The sequence below is a fragment of the Pan troglodytes genome, chromosome 12 (assembly GCF_028858775.2).
Source record: "Pan troglodytes isolate AG18354 chromosome 12, NHGRI_mPanTro3-v2.0_pri, whole genome shotgun sequence".
NCBI classification, from domain to species: Eukaryota; Metazoa; Chordata; class Mammalia; order Primates; family Hominidae; genus Pan; species Pan troglodytes.
The window spans coordinates 95,914,937-95,933,864 of NC_072410.2; the positions used below are offsets into that span (position 1 = coordinate 95,914,937).

Below are 18,928 nucleotides of genomic sequence, written 5' to 3' on the forward strand. Positions count from 1 at the left end.
CTTATTGCCCCACCCATGAGAGTACTGTGGACTCTCTTCAAGGGGATTTCCTGAGCCATCTCCTTGGCCTTCCATGAGCTTAGTCTTGAGAACTTCAAATCTCTTTGGGGCTCATACTATTTTGGATCTAATCTGAGATAGATCAAGACCAAAAATACTTATTCTTCATGTGCAGAACAGGTGGTATTCAAATGAAGTCCCAGTTCTTATCTTTTCTGAAAGCAATTAGACAAAATACATCAAATCAAGAGCCTTAAAAATGTTCACATCCCTTGGCCTAAAAATCCACTTCTAGGATGCTGTCTTAAGGAAATAATCAGAAATAATAATCAGAGGCCGGGCGCAGTGGCTCATGCCTGTAATCCCAGCACTTTGGGAGGCTGAGACGGGCGGATCACGAGGTCAAGAGATCGAGACCATCTGACCAACCAACATGGTGAAAACCCGCCTCTACAAAAAATACAAAAATTAGCTGGGCATAGTGGCGCACGCCTGTAGTCCCAGCTACTCGGGAGGCTGAGGCAGGAGAACCGCTTGAACCCAGGAGGTGGAGGTTGCAGTGAGCTGAGATAGCGCCATTGTACTCCAGCCCGGGTGACAGAGGGAGATTCTATCTCAAAAAATAATAATAATAATAATAATAATAATCAGAAATGCTGACACACACTCCTGAACAAAGAGGTTCTCCGCAGCATTATTTGTAAGTGCAAAAATTAGAAACAGCCGAAAGTCCCAAACATCAGGGAAGGATTAAATAAAGTATGGTACTTTCATTGGAGAAAATATCATTCAGCTCTGAAAAAAGATGTTTTTAAAGAATTTTTACTGATATAGGGAGACACTCAGGGTATAGTGTTATATGAAGAAAAAAAATCCTGGTTAGTATAGCAGTTGGTAAAAGAAAAAAATATGAAGCCAGTTATTAAAATAATGTATAGTTGGGTGTGGTGGCTCACACCTATAATCGCAGCACTTAAGGAGGCAGAGGTGGAAGGATAGCTTGAGCCCATGAGTTCAAGACCTGCCTGGACAACATAGCAAAAAAGGAAAAAAAAAAAAAAGTACAGTACATGCACAGAACTAAATGAAAGAAATACATTAAAATGTTAATAGTAGTTTAATTTCTAGGCATGGAATTAAGGTTTTTTTTTTCTTATACTTTTCTGTATTTTCCAAATTTCCATAATAGGTCTTACTACCTTTCTAATCGGGGGAAAGAACTTTTGTGTTTTGTTTTTGAGTGAAACAAAGAGCTGGGATTGAACCAGCCCTTCTAAGAACATTCTTTGACAGGATCTGAGGAGTGAATACTCTTACTGGGATTAGAACGGGGATGAAACGGGGATTAGAGCAGGGATCAGATCGGGGCGGGGCTCTAGGAAACGTACCACTCCTCTCTCCCAGATGACGCTCATGCGGTCCTGCACGCCACTCACTCCATGTGGGATCTTGGTGAAGTCTTCCTTGCCCATAGCTTTCTGCTTTGTGGTGAAAGGCCGGTGATCTGATGCCACGATGTTCAGAGTGTCACTGGGTAGAGAAAAGGAGGTGACCAGTAAGGGGAGGGGAGGTGAGGAACTTAGAGGGTGAGGATAGATATAGGGAAAATCCTCCGTGTGGGAACCAGGCAAAGCCGACTCCAATTTCAGCTCTGCCGCTTAGGCCATGTGGTCTCTCATGAGTTACTGCATCTATGTGAACCTCAGTTTACTCATCTACAGAATGAGTGTGGCACAGTCTGTCTGTGTCACAGGAGACTTCAGTGAGAGCCTTGGGATAGCAATGTTTAAGAGTGAAGATAGCAGAGAAAAGCCAAACTTAGAGTCTAGCTGAAGTGAGATGGTGGAGGTGGTTCTACTGTCATGGAATTGTACACCAATTCCCTCTCATCAGCTCTCCAACCCCAACCTGCTGGCAACAAGCATTCACAAGTTCAGTGTTAAGTTTTGTTGAATAACTTGGACTCATAGCCTTCCTTGGATGTGGGGATTCTAATGGCCCAGAAGGGGAAGGAGGGATGAGCTAGAAGCCTGACTTAATAGACCGAGAGTGGTATGCAAGCCACTCAGTTCTTCCCCGATGCCGTTCATGACTACGGTCCTCACACATATATTAAGGCTGTCCTCGGGCCAGGTGCTCATGCCTGTAATCCCAGCACTTTGGGAGGCCGAGGCAGGTGGATCACTGGAGGCCCAGGAGTTCGAGATCAGCCTTGGCAACATGGTGAAACCCTGTCTCTACTAAAAATAGAAAAAAATTATCTGAGCATAGTGGTGGGCGCCTGTAATCCCAGCTACTCCGGAGGCCGAGGTGAGAGAATCGCTTGAACCCAGGAGGCGGAGGCTGCAGTGAGCCAAGATCGCCCCACTGCACTCCAGCCTGGGGGACAGAGGGAGACTGTGTCTGAAAAGATGAAAAACAAAGCCATCCTCCATCCAAGGCTGTGGGTGGCTAAGGCACAGGCAGGCCCTCGAGGGGCTCCTGGGCCAAAGAAGACGTAGGGAAGAACAGGGAGAGAGGGCTCATGGCAGCAGATCCTCTGCCCAATGAGGGAGGCAGGCAGGTGGCCTGGATTCAGAGATCTCTGCAGGCCAAGGGCTCAGAGGCAGTGAGGGGCGGAGGAGAGAGAATGCCCACGCAAACCAGGCCAGGGCCTCAAGAGGAAATGGCTTTGCGGGGGCAGAGAAAGGCCTGGCTGGAGCAGGGGGGTCAGGTGGGGGAGGGGATGACTGCTGGGACCACACTGTGGGTGCCCTGAAGGTCAGGGGCAGGGGTCCCATTGTACTCTGTAAGAGGCCCCAGAGCCTTGTGAGTGCCTGTGGGCCATCTAAGATGCCCACTCCAGGAGACTGTGGGTGCAGAAAGCATTATCTGACCTGGTGAGGAAGCATATTCTTAAGGCTCTCAGATGATGGCCAGTTAGCTCCATAGGGCTCTCTCCACGGGGGACCTGGCAGGGCTTATCAGTCTCAGCTCCCGCCCAGTGACTAATGTCTTTGGCCAAACCCGTGGTGAAGATGCATCGCTCTTCCTGTGCGGTAGGCGGGGCCTTCCGTGGGCCAAAGAGGCTGCTCTGGCCCTTGCAGAGACTCTTTGCAAGAGATTCTCCCGCAGAGCCCCAAGGCTCCCCACACTCTCTGGACCTGCAGAAGCCCTGACAGATGAATGGAATCTTTAGGGTTTCCTTTCTCCTGAGGGGCCCTCTGGATACCTGAGCAGGGCTCAGGGCAGAAGATGCCCACTGCAGTCATGAAGGGCAGGTCAGGGACCCTGAGAGCAACAGGCTCAACTCCTGCTCTTTAACCAGCAAGTCTTCCTGAGCACCCAGCTTTCTGAAAAGGCTCCTACACAAAGGTGCCCACTAAGCAGCCGTGAATGACGGTAGTTACATTCTAGGAGGCCCTCTGAGCTCTCTCAGTGCTGCCCTGAATCTGGGAGATAGGAAGCCCCCATCCAAACCATTTAAAGTTTAAAACATGACTGGCTTTGCTAAGCACTGTAACATTTTATATGATCAAATGAAAAAATTTCTTGTCCCTTTAAGAAACCAGATTTTAGGCCAGGTGCAGTGGCTCACATCTGTAATCCCAGCATTTTGGGAGGCCAAGGCGGGTGGATCAGTTGAGGTCAGGAGTTTCAGGCCAGCATGGGCAACATGATGAAAAAATACAAAAAATACAAAAATTAGGCTGGGCACGGTGGTGCAGGGTGGCTCACGCCTGTAACCCCAGCACTTTGGGAGGCTGCACTCCAGCCTGGGAGACAGAGTGAGACCCTGGCTCAACAAACAAACAAACAAACAAACAAACAAACAAAAAACTAGCCAGGCGTGGTGGTGCACACGTGTAGCCCCAGCTACTCAGGAGGTTGTACCACTGCATTCCAGCCTGAGTGACAGAGCCAGACCCTGTCTAAAAAAAAAAAACAAGCCAGAATAAAGCATAAATAGTTATATATATCTATAGATTGTACTTATTTATTCCTGTAGGGCCTAACAAATCACAAATCATACCCTAAAGTAGATAATTAGGAAACAGCTCATATTTTCTTATAGGAATGATAATTGGTGTCTGAATTTTCTATCAGGTATCTTGCATCATATAAATTATAACCAATAATGTGTTACAAAAGCAAAATTATAGTCATCATAAATTTCTATAAATATTAAAATATTAAAATTATGCTCCAAATCCTATAAAGTAGCACCCATTTACAATATGCACTGATTAAAAAGGGATTCAGACTATTCTCATAACACAAAAAGTACATTTCTACTTAAATAAATAGAATTAATTTAAATAATTAAAATACATTTGACAAAGTAAGCTAGATATAAAAACTTAAATTATTCAATGATACTTATTCCCCCCAGTCTATTTGAATTTGTGTGGGTTTGGGCGCTGTAATTTGGGTGGGTTGAAGCACTTATTATCTTTTTTGTTCTTTCAGTAAATTTGCTTGTAGCAAGCAGGGGTGTTTCAAAAGATTCTTGACCTTGGAACCAAGCCCACATTATTATAGTGGAGTCTTGGTAATTGTTTCTTTTATTGTATTGCTGATGATGAAAAGGAGGTTGATTCTTCTCAAAACAAGCTTTTTTTTTTTTTTTTTTTTTTTTAATGAAGTCTTGCTCTTGTTGCCCATGCTGGAGTGCAGTTGCGCGATCTCGGCTCACTGCAACCTCCACCTCCTGGGTTCAAGCGATTCTCCTGCCTCAGCCTCTGGAGTAGCTGGGATTATAGGCATGAGCCACCATGCCCAGCTAATTTTTGTATTTTTAGTAGAGACAGGATTTTACCATGTTGGCCAGGCTGGTCTCAAACTCCTGACCCTCAGGTAATCTGCCTGCCTCCGCCTCCCAAAGTGCTGGGATTACAGGTGCGAGCCACCATGCCCAGCCAAAACAAGCATTTTTTAAGAGTAAGAGCTGATCTAGCATTTCTCTCTTCATCTTTACCCTCCGTATTTATTTACATAATGTAAATATGCAAATATTGTAAGAGCTGCTGCCGCCTGGCACCCACCAAGGCTATGGGACAGAATACAATGACCATCCCCATGCCGTGGTGTGTACTGCCCTCCACAGAGGCCACCTTCGCCCACGCCCCTATCGATGGCACTCCACTCGCATTGGCTAAGCCCTGCACCCCCCAACTCTGTTTAGGTTGTGAACATAACAGGATGGGAGTGGGAGTTTTCCAGTGGTTGGCAACCAGAACTGAAAGCTAAGGATATGGATGAGACAAGCACCTTATTATCTAAGAGAGCCATCTTCGGTGGGGCCAGTCGCTTCCCTCCACTGCTCCTGCACCATCTTAGAAGAGGCGAATCCCCATCCCCCAGGTCTAGAAAGCGGGACCCTTGGAGGGAGACTGAGGGGTTGGCAGGATGGAGAGTCCTGGCATTCCCTCCCCTCTTCTTTCCTGAGTTGAGTGGGGCTTCCATACCCTCTCCTAACCAGTCCACCCTGAAGACAAGGAGGGCATACTTCAAGGGGTTCACTTGTGGAGAGCAGAGCTGAGAGCAGTGGGCACCTTGCCTGGGCTGTGGGCTATGGACCTGCCTCTGAGCCACAGGGAGCAGAAAGGCTGTGTGGGCGTCCTCTGGGCCTCAGATACTGTAGAAGGTGGCCAGGCATAAGTTGCCTTGTGCAGGTCCTTGTTCACAGAGGCATTGCCAGTGCTGCAAGCTGGGAGGGATGCATGCTTGGGTATGGAGAAGAATCCCCTCGCCTTTTGTCCTAGTCCTCCTACCCCAACCCAAGCTGAGCTGGGGATCAGGAGGGAAGGAGATGAAGTCTTAAACTGGATGGAACTTTAATACCCAAAAGTGAAGAGAAAGCAACGTCTTCTACCCCCATTTTTTTTTTTTTTTGAGATGGAGTCTTGCTCTGTCGCCGGACAGGCTGGAGTGCAGTGGCATGATCCTAGCTCACTGCAACCTCTGCCTCCTGGGTTCAAGTGATTCTCCTGCCTCAGCCTCCCAAGTAGCTGGGATTACAGGCACACACCACCATGCCTGGCTAATTTTTTGTATTTTCAGTAGAGACAGGGTTTCACCACGTTGGCCAGGCTGGTCTTGAACTCCTGATCTCAAGTGATCCACCCACCTCGGCCTCCCAAAGGGCTGGGATTACAGGTGTGAACCACTGCACCTGGCCCCAAAAATGTTAATAGGAGAGAGAAAGAAGCTGCAAGCAGTTATTGGGATAAAACAGAAACCCTTCCATGATTGGGTCCCACTGAATTCAGACCGTTCATCAAACCATTTCCTTTAGATTGGGATTGCATGGGGAAAAAGCAGTGTCAGAAATAGAAGAGCTGGAGAAAGGAGATCTGGAGGAAGGGTGTGGGAAGGAAAGGGGGAGAAAGTGCAGAAGAAAAAGGGAAAGGGGAAGGAAAGGAGGAGAAACCCACAGAAGGAGGGATGTACAGACAAGGGGCACACGGGAGCCAACAAGAAGAGGGAGAGGTGAACAAAAGAAACAGAAAGGACCCCTACATTCTAGGATAAGTCACAGGCCACGTTCTGCAGCTCCCCACTGGGCTTTAGAGTAAGAGATCAATGTCCTTTGAAATTCCGAATAACCACGGTTCACAGTTCTATATGTGCTCTTCACTCTTACACTTCAGAAGATCTCACTCCATATCAAGCGGTCATAAAATCCCAATAGGATGGCAATTATCTGATGGGCTCAGAGAAGGTAAGAAAAGCACAATCATCCTATGGGCACAATGAAATCAAACCTAGCTCAGATTTGTTTCCTGGGCCCTCTATGACGTCTTCCTAAAGATGTACACATCCCTGCAATGTGCTGCTGAAACGCCTTACTTGGCCAGCAGGCTCATGAGGTAGGTTGAGGTGTTGGTGTCCAGTCTCAGGGGAGGCACCGTGACGTAGGCAGCCGCGTGGGACCAGTCCTGGTGGTAGTAGTGTAAGCCTGTCAGTGTGGCATGTGCAGTGGTGGTCTCCGCCAGCACAACCTTCCCTGGAAGAAGAAAGGTCAGAACCATAACCAGGAAGCCACCGAACCCGAGCGATCGCTGGTGTGTGCCTCTCATTTTACAGGTGAAGGAGCTGAGGTCAGAGACAGGAAGGGACCTGCCCAAGCTCACAGGGCTTTTGAGAGCACAGCTGGGTTCAAGCCCAGAGAGCCTCCCTATTCTGCTGACTTAGGCAAGGAGGACAGAGGGACATGGGCACCGAGGCCCAGCAGGACCAAGCGGCACTTTGAGGAGTCTGATTTGGCCAGATGGCCAGAGCACAGGTGTGTGCAGGGTGCTGTTGGCAGATGGAGCTTGACGGTGGGTGAACAGGCATGCAGGGCCACGAATGCCACGCTAAAGAGCAGTCTAGACTGTTTTCTGGACAGGCAGGTGCTGTGAGCAGCTTCAAGAGAATGGTTGAGGTAGGACAGGGAGGGCCGTAGCAGGGCTGGAGGACAGGGAGACAGGAGGTGGGAGCAGTCACCAGGCTGGGACGACAGTCTAGGTGAGACCCTCCAAGGGGCTTCAGTGAGGGGAGAGGCAGGCGGCGGGATCTAGAGGGCGATAGAGTTGAAGGCCGGGATGCCCTTGCTTCTGATCGATTATAGTTGAAGGCTGAGATGCCCTTGCTTCTGATCTGTCTCCCCAGGCTTGTGACTGTGACTTTGTTTCTCCTGCTGCCAGGCCCTCACCAGCACCTGGGGCGGGGCTGGACTCCAAGCATCTGCAAGCCTTTAGGTACTGCCAGGCGATCCGCAACAGAAGCCATACAAGTGCCCCTCGGACTCATACACAGGGTTCCAGGAGGCTAAAAGGAAGCTGGGCCCACACACTGTTCTTTCTTTAGGGACTTCCCAAACAGCCCCTGAAATGCCCACTGAAACTGGTCCAGCATTTTATGTTAGTTGCCAAGGCAACTGCTAGTAAAATCTATGAGGCCAAAAAGACACTAATTAATGAGTGGGTTTAAAACTTGGAAAATTTTACCAGACCCAGGAGAAGTGACAGACACTTCCGTAAAGCTGTTATGCATACAAATTTGCAGAAGAAAAAGCTCATGTTCTAGCAGACTAAAGCCAGCATAGCACAGGGCGGCTCTGAGGAAGACGGTGGCAGATGAAAGGGAAGGGCTGGCTCAGGTCCTGGTTTCAGGAGCCGGGGCCAGGAGTGAGCACGGCTGATGGGCCCCATCCGTCTCCAGTCCCTCCACTTGACCTGCTCTGTCCAGCCAAGTCTATGGACTCACCTTGCATCTTAGCAGCTGCGATAACGTCACCAGCCGAGATACTGGACACGTTGACCAGGTAGATTGGACAGTGAGTCTAAACACAAGAAACAGTGGGAAGTAGGGAGGGTTGACCCATAAACTTCACAAGCATCAGAATAACCCTGGCAAAGTCAGCCCTGGCACCAGCGCCTCCCCCTGCGTCACTCAACCCCACCCTCAAGGTGACAGTCCTTAAGCGGGGAATGCAGGGCTGGCAGTCAGGGCAAGGTTGCAGGAACTGCATGATAGGGGGAGGCAGAGAACAGCCTCCAGCACCAGAGCCCACCGGGAAGCCCAGCCTGTGAAGTTCAAGACAGTCAAGTCTGAACCTCACATTTTCTCCCATCTGACAACCATGACTGTAATTTAAAAGGGGGGAACTCTTTTTCCTATTTTAATTTCCTGTTCATAAACGTGATGACCTAGAGTTAGTCGTGTATTCTGTATCTAAAATTACGATGCCTGCTGTCTAAAGGCTGCTTATCAGTAGACAGAATGCACCCTGGAGATGAACAAAATACAAGGGGGTTAGGGTTCAGAGTCTAGGCAAGAGAAGGCTGACCTTGCGAATGGACACGTGGACTGTAATACTGGTTAGCTTTTTCTCTACTGAGCTGTGCAACCACGGTCCATGGCTTAACTCCTCTGAGCATATGCTTGAGCTAAAAGGCAAGGAACTGACTTTTTGTTATTTGGGTCTTTCCTTATTCTGGGTTAAGTTCCATCAGGAAGTAATTGATAAATAACTATTGTCATGACAGTGAAACAATGTCCTTGTCCAGCGGCCAGAGCTCTAAAGTGCAACTGGGAAATTCTGTTTCCCCAGATGTTATTCTGTTCTCTTTGATTATCACATTAGGAGGATGTAGAGTTTAGGAGCTGGACTGAGTTTACATGTGAGCAATGAACTGAGCTTCAGCAGGCTCGGCGGGGTGGAATGGAAAGCTGGTGGTGAGAAGGGTGAATGCAAGGATGGTGGGCATGACAGCGCTCAGTCAGCAAACAGTTCTGGGGTCCTGTGGGCAATACATGGTGCTGGCACCCAGAGCAGAATGGGGCTGCATCGTAGAGGTTGGTTTTCTTTCTTTCTTTCTTTCTTTTTCTTTTTTCTTTTCTTTTCTTTCTTTCTTTCTCTTTTTCTTTTTTCTTTTCCTTTCTTTCTTTTCTTTTCTTTTTTTTTTTTTTTTTTGACAGAGTCTCGCTCAGTCACCCAGGACAGATTGCAGTTGGCACGATCTTGGCTCACTGCAACCTCCGCCTCCTGGGTTCAAGCAATTCTCCTGCCTCAGCCTCCTGAGTAGCTGGGATTACAGGCGCACGCCACCACGCCCAGCTAATTTTTGTATTTTTAGTAGCGATGGGGTTTCACCATGTTGGCCAGGCTGGTCTCAAACTCTTAACCTCAGGTGATCCACCCACCTCAGCCTCCCAAAGTGCTGGGATTACAGGCATCAGCCACCATGCCTGGCCGAGGTTGGTTTCTAATCCCACAGTGGAGATTGGGGGACTTACCCTGTTTGCAATGGTGATAACACGATGAGTGGCTTCAGCTTCCAGCTGTTAGAAACAAAGGACAGGAGGAAACCAAACTTCACCATCTCCTCCAAGGATACCCACACCATACTCTCCCCTTCATGGAGCAACTGCACCCACAGGGGTTGGCTCGGGGCAAAGCCCGGGCAGAGGCACTAACCTCCAACTACCTTGGCTCACAGTGAGGGAGAATTCTAGGTCTTACAATACCAGGCACGCCCTTGCTGGATGCTACTTGGGGCTTAATTAAAAGGCAAGGAAACAAAAGTAAATAAAAACCCAAGGTCATGTCTCTCCTTGTTTTCTGGTGTATTCTCTCCATAGCCACCTCAGAACTGCAGCAAAGGAGAAATAGTGGCTGATTTGACTCCGGAAATTAGCCTAGATTAGGGTTTCTGCGCATGGTACTATTGGCATTTGAGTTGTATAATTCATATATATATATATATATATATACACACACACACACACACATATATATATACATATATATATATTTTTTAGATAGGGTCTCACTCTGTCTCCCAGGCTGGAGTGCAGTGGCACGATCATGGCCTACTGCAGCCTCCACCTCTAGGGCTCAAGCAATCCTCCCACCTCAGACTTCTGAGCAGCTGGGACTACAGGCATGCGCTACCATGCTTGGCTAATTTTTTTTTTTTTTTTCCCAGATGGAGTCTTGCTCTGTCGCCCAGGCTGGAGTGCAGTGGCGCAATCTTGGCTCACCGCAAGCTCCGTCTCCTGGGTTCACACCATTCTCCTGCCCCAGCCTCCCGAGTAGCTGGGACTACAGGCGCCCACAACCATGCCCGACTAATTTTTTGTATTTTTAGTAGAGACAGGATTTCACCATGTTAGCCAGGATGGTCTCGATCTCCTGACCTCGTGATCTGCCTGCCTTGGCCTCCCAAAGTGCTGGGATTACAGGTGTGAGCCACCATGCCCGGCCCATGCTTGGCTAATTTTTAAAAAGTTTTTGCAGAGATGGAGGGGGTCTCCCTTTATTGCCCAGGCTGGTCATAAACTCCTGGGTTCAAGCAATCCTCCTGCCGCAGCCTCCCAGTGCTGGGATTACAGGTGTGAGCCACTGCACCCAGCCGAGTTGCGTAATTCTTTATGGTGGGGGTGTCTGCGCATTGTAGGATGTTTAGCAGTATCACTGGCTTCTGCTCGCTAGATGCCTGTAGCATCCGCCCTGCCCCCCAGATTGGGACAAGCAAAAATATCTCTAGATATTGTCAAATTTCCCCTGGGGAGCAACATCTCCCCTGGCATAGACCCAGGGCCCTCCCACCTTTAACCAATAGATAATGGCAGTGATAATTATTGGTATTACGACCACAGCCAAAGCCTTGCTCTTTCCCTTGTATTAAGTAACAAAGAAAGTCTAGTGTGTGTGTCCACCCCTTGCTCTCTCCTGTTCTCACAGGCACACCCTCTGTGTTTCAGTCGAATCTGGTGTGTGTTTCTCTACCAATTCAGAAGTGCCAAACAGGACCTATATTCAAGGGCTCTGAAACACAGGCACAGATTAGGGCAGTGAGGGGGGACTCCTCAGCGGACCCACTGGTGGGCCAACTTGGTTTCTGGGTAATGGCAGTGCCACCACATCCTGTGTCCCGCTCCTTGTCCCTCGAGGCCTCCCCCTCAATCCCTTATGGATAACCAACCACCCATCTGCATTTTTAGGCTTTGAAGAAATGAGAAGTTTCTCCCCCTCTTCTAAAACAGTAGAGAATGTGTAAACAGGGTAATAGGGCAGGAAGGCGTTATTCGTCTAATGTGGTCCCTCTAGAGCAGAATTCTTTAGCAGGGGGACTGTAGGGGATTTGTGTCAATGCCATGCAAAACTGTGCACAGGGATAAAGCCAGAGGGCAGGCGGAAAACAGCTTTGAATGACCATCTCAGCAGGTAATGAGGGAGAGGAGCATAGACTTGTATGTGTCTCCTGTTTTTGGTGGAAAGGGTCCAAAGCGGCAGTCCCCAACCATTTTGGCACCAGGGACCGGTTTCTTGGAACACAATTTTTCCACAGACCAGGACAGGGATGGGGCAGTGGTAGTGGGGAGTGGGGAGGGATGGTTTCAGGATGAAACTGTTCCACCTCAGGGCTGGGCACAGTGGCTCACGCCTGTAATCCCAGCACTTTGGGAGGCTGAGGTGGGTGGATCACTTGAGGTCAGGAGTTCGAAACCAGCCTGACCAGCATGGTGAAACCCCGTCTCTACTAAACATACAAAATTAGCTGGTTGTGGCGGTGCATGCCTGTAATTCCAACTACTTGGGAGGCTGAGGCAGGAGAATCGCTTGAACCCGGGATGCAGAGGTTGCAGTGAGCCGAGATTGCGCCATTGCACTACAGCCTGGGCAACAAGAGCGAGACTCCATCTCAAAATAAATAAAATAAAATAAAGAAAGAAACTGTTCCACCTCGGATCATCAGGCATTAGTTAGATTCTCATAAGGAGCGTGCAACCTAGATCCCTCGCATGTGCAGTTCACAATAGGCTTCACACTTCTATGAGAATCTAAGGCCACCACTGATCAGACAGGAGGTGGAGCCCAGGGGGCTCTCAGCTTGCCCGCTGCTCACCTCCTGCTCTGCGGTCCTGTACCGGTTCATGACCTGGGGGTTGGTGACCCCTGGTCCAAAGTATTCCTCAGATGCTCAAAGGAATGTCATCCCCCAAAGGCAGAGTTTGTAGTTTGAAATTTCTTCTAACACCTGAAGGCCTTTTCAGTCTGTCTTTTGTCTCTTGATTCAGTTTTGGGCACAGCAACCCCAGGTGTGCTGACATTGTCTCCCCTAGATCCTTGAAATCAGAATCAAATGGAAATTTCACCAGTGGAGAAAATGATGCTATACACACACACACACACACACACACGTATGTGTGTGTGCGTGTGTGCGTATATATATGTATGTGTGTGTGTGTATGTATATATATATATATATACACTCTATCACCTTGGCTGGATTGCAGTGGCATCATCACGGCTCACTGCAGCCTCAACCTCCTGGGCTCAGGTGATCCTCCTGCCTCAGCCTCCCAAGTAGTTAGCTGGGACTACAGGCATGCGCCACTATGCCCAGCTAATTTTTTTTGTATTTTTAGTAGAGATGGAGTTTCACCATGTTGCCCAGGCTGGTCTTAAATTCCTGGGTTCAAGCCATCCACCCACCTCAGCCTCCCAAATGTTGGGATTACAGACATGAGCCCTTGTGCCTGGCTAATTTGTATGTTTGATGTCTCCTCCATCCTGGAAGATTCTGTCAATCTACATGAGAGACGCTGACAAAGGCTACAGGAAGTGTTTCTCACCTCCTCTGGACGGCTGATCTCGATTCCTTCTGGGCCTGTGATCCCCAAATCCAGTGCCTCCTTAGCACCCTGGATAACAGCAAGAGAAAGAAAATGGATAGAATCACAGAGACACCGTGTAAGAAAATACTGAACCCAAGGGACAGTGAAATATGCTAGACACCGCCTGTTTCAATAGGCTTGCTTCTTTTCTCACTTCTGCAGTGTTCGTCTTCTAAAGAAGGCAGAGCATGCACAGGCCGCCCATGCAGTGGGGCTCTCCTGATTCTCACTTCATAATGACTGAACATATCTTGTTCTCTTAAAAATACAGTTAAGTATTATAACCAGCAACAGGCCTGGGACACCAAAGAGAAGCACTCTTTACTGATTTCAAACTCAGAACTCCCTCTCTGGAAATCGAGACTAAGCTCTAGCTTCCAGCAACTCCTAGGCTAGCCCTTACCCCAAGACCTAGGAGAATGCACCAGAGGCTTATCCTTCCTGGTGCCATGAATAGATCTCTTTAATGTCTCAGATCCTCTGAAGAGGCCAAATGGAAAGCGGATTCTTATTTATTCTGTATATCAAATCTCATTAAAAATATGTCTGAGAGGTGCTCCAAATTCTCTGCTATAATGGAATTTAAATCTCATATCATTAGAATTAAGACATCATCACCTAAGACTCAGAAGCCTTTTTGAACCATAAAAAGAGATTTGTTTTTTACAGACAGTAGTAAAGTTTGGATTTTCTGACCAAGATCTGACAGCCGGGGTGTCCACACCTCACACTTTAACAACTGATTTTGTCTGAATCCTGTGGGATCAGTGACGGGTGGTCAGGAATCCCCTGAGAACTGTCTCCACTGGTGTCCCTCCATCCAATATTCTTGGCTGCAGACTTGCCTCGGCCACAAGCTCCCCATTTTCAGCATGGACGCGGGCGATTGCCCCAATGTCCTTGCAAGCGTGCAACACTTGGTACAGCTCACTGTCTCGAAGCATGTACAGGTCCTTGTAGGTCATGAACATCTGGAACGAGTTGACACCCTTCTCCCTCACCAGTGTCTCCATTTCTGCTTTCACCTGGAGAACAAGTAGAAAGGCAATGCTGCGTGAGGGCAGACACCCAAGAGGCCGACTGGCAGGCACCGGCCCAGCATGGGGGAGATGTGGGGCCTGCCCCAGCTCAGTCTGTCGGTTGACCCCCCACACCTCTCTATCTCACTTTCCTCCCACCCCACAGGCTGCTGTGAGGTCACCTGAGTAGATGGATGCGGAAGTACTGTGAAAATTGTCAACATGACACAGTTTAGGAGCCACATTGTTACCTTATAGGCACGTTTCTCCTATCACTTAGGCCTGTCCCCTATGTCTGTCTCCAAACCAGCCTTAATGGTAAACACAGGAATAATGATTTTAATTTCTGTGGGCTGTTCCCTGGCATTACAAAGAAGGCATACTAATGCTAAAAATCCAGAGGTCCTGGGAAAACCGAATTTAGGAACAAAGCCAAACATGAACAAAGTTATGAGAGTTAGGATATTCCTAACAACATTATTTGTACTAGGAAAAACATGGAAGCAACATTGGCCTGAAAACAGGAAAATAAGTTCAGGTTCATCCACTTGGTAGAATATTAAGTGGCCATTATATTGCTGGTTCATGAACTTCATGGCAAAATAGAAAATGCTCACACCTATGCAAAATAGCTACTCTGTGAAAGCATGGATGAAAAAAGATGGGAAAGAAAGAAGTTTAACAGCAGGGATGGTGTTGGGGGTTACTGGATTATGTACTTCCTTTCTTTTCTATTTTTGACATCTATAATTAGAAACATTTATTTGATTATTATAAAACAGAATTTTAAATTCCTGATGCATGAAAGTCACCATAAGCTCCGGGAGATTAGGGAGGGTTGGCCTGGCTTCTGTGCTGCTGGGAACCTGAGCAGACCCTCTATTCTAGGCCAGCTCCAGGGGAAGTAGAGAGTGGCTTAGAGGTACAGGCCCCTCACCCAGAAGAGTGTCCAAAAAGGAGACCCCCATTTGAGATAAGGAATGGCTGACATTCAGCGTGATCTGCACCTCTGGCCCAGAACCGGGAGGAGGAGTTCTATAAGTGCCAGGTCAGAAATAATGAAGAAACCGGGTGAGCCCCCAGCTCAAGGCTAAGACCCGAGGGCAGAAATATAGTGAGGCTTTAGATTATCATCTCAGAAGGGTGTTAGGCCCTTTATACCAGGGCCTGCAACTGAAGAACTTCGTAAAACTTCTTTTTTTTTTTTTTATGATTAAGAACAGAGTTTATTCGAGCTCAAAGCTTGAGGATGGCCACCTGGGAGCATAGATTCAAGCTGCCCTGAATATACACTCTGATTAGCAGCAGTTACAAGTGGGTTTTTGACGGAAAATGAAGAGGCAGTTCCTAAGTTGGTAAAACTAATAATGCTTATTATTTTTATGATTCTGGGGCACCCACCAAAGTACTGGTACATGGGGCTTAATAAATAATTGATGAAAGAATGAATATCCAGACTGCTACCCTGGGCAAATAAGCAGAAAAACCCCAGAAACAAAGCCAAATCGAAATGCCTGTAGATTAGGAAGAGCAAGGAAGTGGGAATCCGGGTAGAGGAGTCTGGACTCTGACCCTGGGGCCTGGGCAGGGGGAGGACAGGAAAGCCAGAGGCCAGGGGCACAGACACAAAGGAGGCACAGAGGCTGAACTGAGAAAGGCTCAGGGGGCGCCAGCCTCAGTCACAGACCAGGACAGCCTCGATGCTTCTCAGAGCAGAAGCTGGGCCCCCAGTAGGAAAAAAGCATACCACCTTCCTTTCATTCCAGACAGTACTGAGGCAGGATGGGAGCCTCAGTTCGGAGACCTCAGCGCAGTGTGGTGGACTCTCAGTACACATAGGATATGGGATATGATCCTCTGCACCTGAGCCCTGCTCAGGCCTCTGCTCAGCAGCACTGCCCATGACCTGTCAGTGGTGCCCCACATTCACACGAGACGGTAAGAGCCTCATGGTCAGAGCAATGAAACTGCATCCCCAAGTCCTGGGCTCTGGCCTTGGCCTCTCTGTGCCTGCCGGAAAATGGCTCATTAAGTTAAGCAGCACAGGCCCACCCGCTCCCCTTATGGAATCCCAAGTGTGTTTTCTTTTGGCATCGTGGGGAGCTAGGATGGTAGTGGGAGGGGTGCCCCACACAAGCAGGAGGCACTGCACCCCAACCAGCCCCTCTGCCTACAAGACCACTTGTGCCTTCTTCTGGGATCCCACCAGCACTGTTACCTTGGGTGCCCACCAGGTGATCCCCACGTGGAGGGCGTAGTCACAGCAGACCTTGGGGTCGGCCAGACCCCGGCACTTCTCATAAGCGTCCACAAGGGAGGTCTCCTTGTCGGGCAGGACATGGCCGATGATCATGGTGGTGCCTCCGACGAGTGCTGCCTGGGAAGATGGGAAAAGGCAGTCTTGTCACAGCCCTGTCTGCCCCCGAGTCAATGATGTGGTGAGACATGGTCCTCATGGTCCATTCAAAGACAGGCCCTGCCTCACAAGAGGCTGTGAGGACCAAGGGCAGCGAGGTTTGGGAAACTGTAAAGAGCCATGTGGAGGTGCAAGAGCCAGCGCGACCTTCATCATGACCACGGGTCCCCAAACCTGCTTCTTCCTCAGCCAGGGTTTCAGCTTGGCGCGCTGGAAAAACCACATCGTGGGTCACCAGACCTAAGGCCTATCTTCCCAATGAGGAGATTCTCTCCCCAGACGATTTTTAGCCAATTGACTCTATAGATAACATGATCAAATGTCTGCATGTAATATATAACATAATATAGTGTTGTATCATATAATAACATAATATTGATGGCATAATCAAATGTCTGTTTATATCATTTACTTAGTTACACACGTATATTTGAACCACGATATATAAAATGTTAATTTGGATACATTGTTTTGTTTTATGCTCTCAAATTTCATGAAGCAATTTTGTTCAAACATTTTGCACGCATCTTCAACCTCAGGGTCTTTGTCTTCAGTTTTTCTAAGCATAGGGGCTTCATTTGCATCTATCTTGTTTGAGACAGGCATTTTTTAGATGCATGTGTGATTTATCAGTGAAAACTGATCCTATTCACAACTCCGCAAGATACCACTTTAAAAAGAAATTGTTAAAAAGCCTCACTCGCAATCATAGAGTGAACCCCCAGGAAAAATGACTAAATCTGTATTAGAGATTCCCCCACTCAACTTTTTAAAAGTGAATTTCATCAGGGGACTTCTGTGAACTTCCAAAACTAGCATCGATCAAAGGCTATTTCAGGCTAATGTGTTGTTCCCAAACAAAACTTAAAATAGAATTTAAATAAGTGAGAGTGGGTGCAGTGGCTCACACCTGTAATCCTAGTACTTTGGGAGGCTGAGGTGGGTGGATCACTTGAGGTCAAGAGTTCAAGATGAGCCTGGCCAACATGGTGAAGCCCTGTCTCTACAAAAATACAGAAATTAGCTGGGTGTGATGGTGGGTGCCTGTAATCACAACTACTTGGGAAGCTGAGGCAGGAGAATCGCTTGAACCTGGGAGGTGGAGGTCTCAGTGAGCCAAGATTGCGGCATTGCACTCCAGCCTGGGCAACAAGGGTGAAACTGTCTCAAAATAAATAAATAAATTAAATTAAATAATTGAGAGTCCCTAACATGAGAGTCTTTGTGAGGGCTCTAAGACAAAGTGACTCTTTTTCTGGTGAAAAATGGTTTGAGTCCTTACAGTGCTTCACGGCTCCACGTTCAAGTCCCTGCTCTGCTCCCTCGTGGTTGGAATAACCTCTGCCAGGTTACTTAACTTCTCTGGATGCAAAGTCTTTACCTACACAATAGGGTGGCTTCCTTGTTGGGTAGTTGTGAAGGTTAAGTAAAACATTGCTTATGGAACAGATGTGGTAAAGTGTTGTCCTAACATGTGTGTTTAGTTACTCAGAACTTAGGTTTTTGTTTGAGACTGGGTCTCACTCTGTTGCCCAGGCTGGAGTACAGTGGTGCAATCATAGCACACTGCAGCCTCAAACTCCTGGGCTCAAGTGATCCTCCCACCTTGGCCTTGCAAAGTGCTGGGACTGCAGGCATGAACCACTGCACCCAGCCAGAATTTAGGTGTTTATCTGTTTTCTGTAGGGGAGAAAAAGAGCTCCATGAAATTGTCTTAATGGTTTCATGCTTCGCTATTCAGTTAAATCCTTGATCACAAATGAAAAATATTGCTGGGGAATAAGGGACTGAAAAAAAATTAGCTCAGTGGCCCAACAGCAATTAAAATGAAAACTCTCACAACCTTGATGTTCCATGACGCAGGCTGGGCCAGCGAGAATGTTCCCAGTCGTCCTGGGGAACTCAGTGGTTTGACTGCTTGCACAGCTTAAAGCAACCAACAGAGGGTGGTAGTTCTGTGGCACCTGCAGGAGCTGTGATGGGGGCGGCAGAGGAACCGGGAGAAGGAGAGCAGTGCAGATTGTAGCTTTACTAGCAGGCTTCTATTTCCGATTTTGCTGGATCGTGCCAGGCTGATTCATCCTCACAGCAGGTGGTTGTACTCTATTTTGTCCTGAAATGCATCTCTTGCTTTTACACGTGCACGTGGGGGTGTATATTGGAGCTTTACACACTAAATTGTTTCATTTTTCTGTGGCTCTAGATTGCTTTCCTTTGCACCCCCACAGTACCTCTGCAGGCTTGGATAGGAAAAGAGGAACCTGGAAACAGCACAGTGAGATAAAAGAGTCAGGACCAGTCCTCATACTGTGGGTCCCAGGGCAAGAGGAGAAAAGGAGGA

General features: G+C 48.0%; 1 protein-coding gene across 3 annotated transcripts in view; it reads right to left on the reverse strand.

Annotated features, from left to right (window-relative positions):
• DPYSL5 (dihydropyrimidinase like 5) overlaps positions 1 to 18,928 on the reverse strand; it is a 102,668-nt gene that overhangs the window by 8,751 nt on the left and 74,989 nt on the right. For all 3 annotated transcript variants that reach the window (XM_003308916.6, XM_016948213.4, XM_016948214.3), the window contains exons 3-9: positions 16,390 to 16,548; positions 13,998 to 14,177; positions 13,111 to 13,179; positions 9,766 to 9,810; positions 8,233 to 8,308; positions 6,832 to 6,988; positions 1,389 to 1,530 (exon numbers count right to left, since the gene is read on the reverse strand). In XM_003308916.6, coding sequence (XP_003308964.2) covers positions 1,389 to 1,530; positions 6,832 to 6,988; positions 8,233 to 8,308; positions 9,766 to 9,810; positions 13,111 to 13,179; positions 13,998 to 14,177; positions 16,390 to 16,548 — 828 coding nt within the window. The remainder of the gene's footprint in view (positions 1 to 1,388; positions 1,531 to 6,831; positions 6,989 to 8,232; positions 8,309 to 9,765; positions 9,811 to 13,110; positions 13,180 to 13,997; positions 14,178 to 16,389; positions 16,549 to 18,928) is intronic.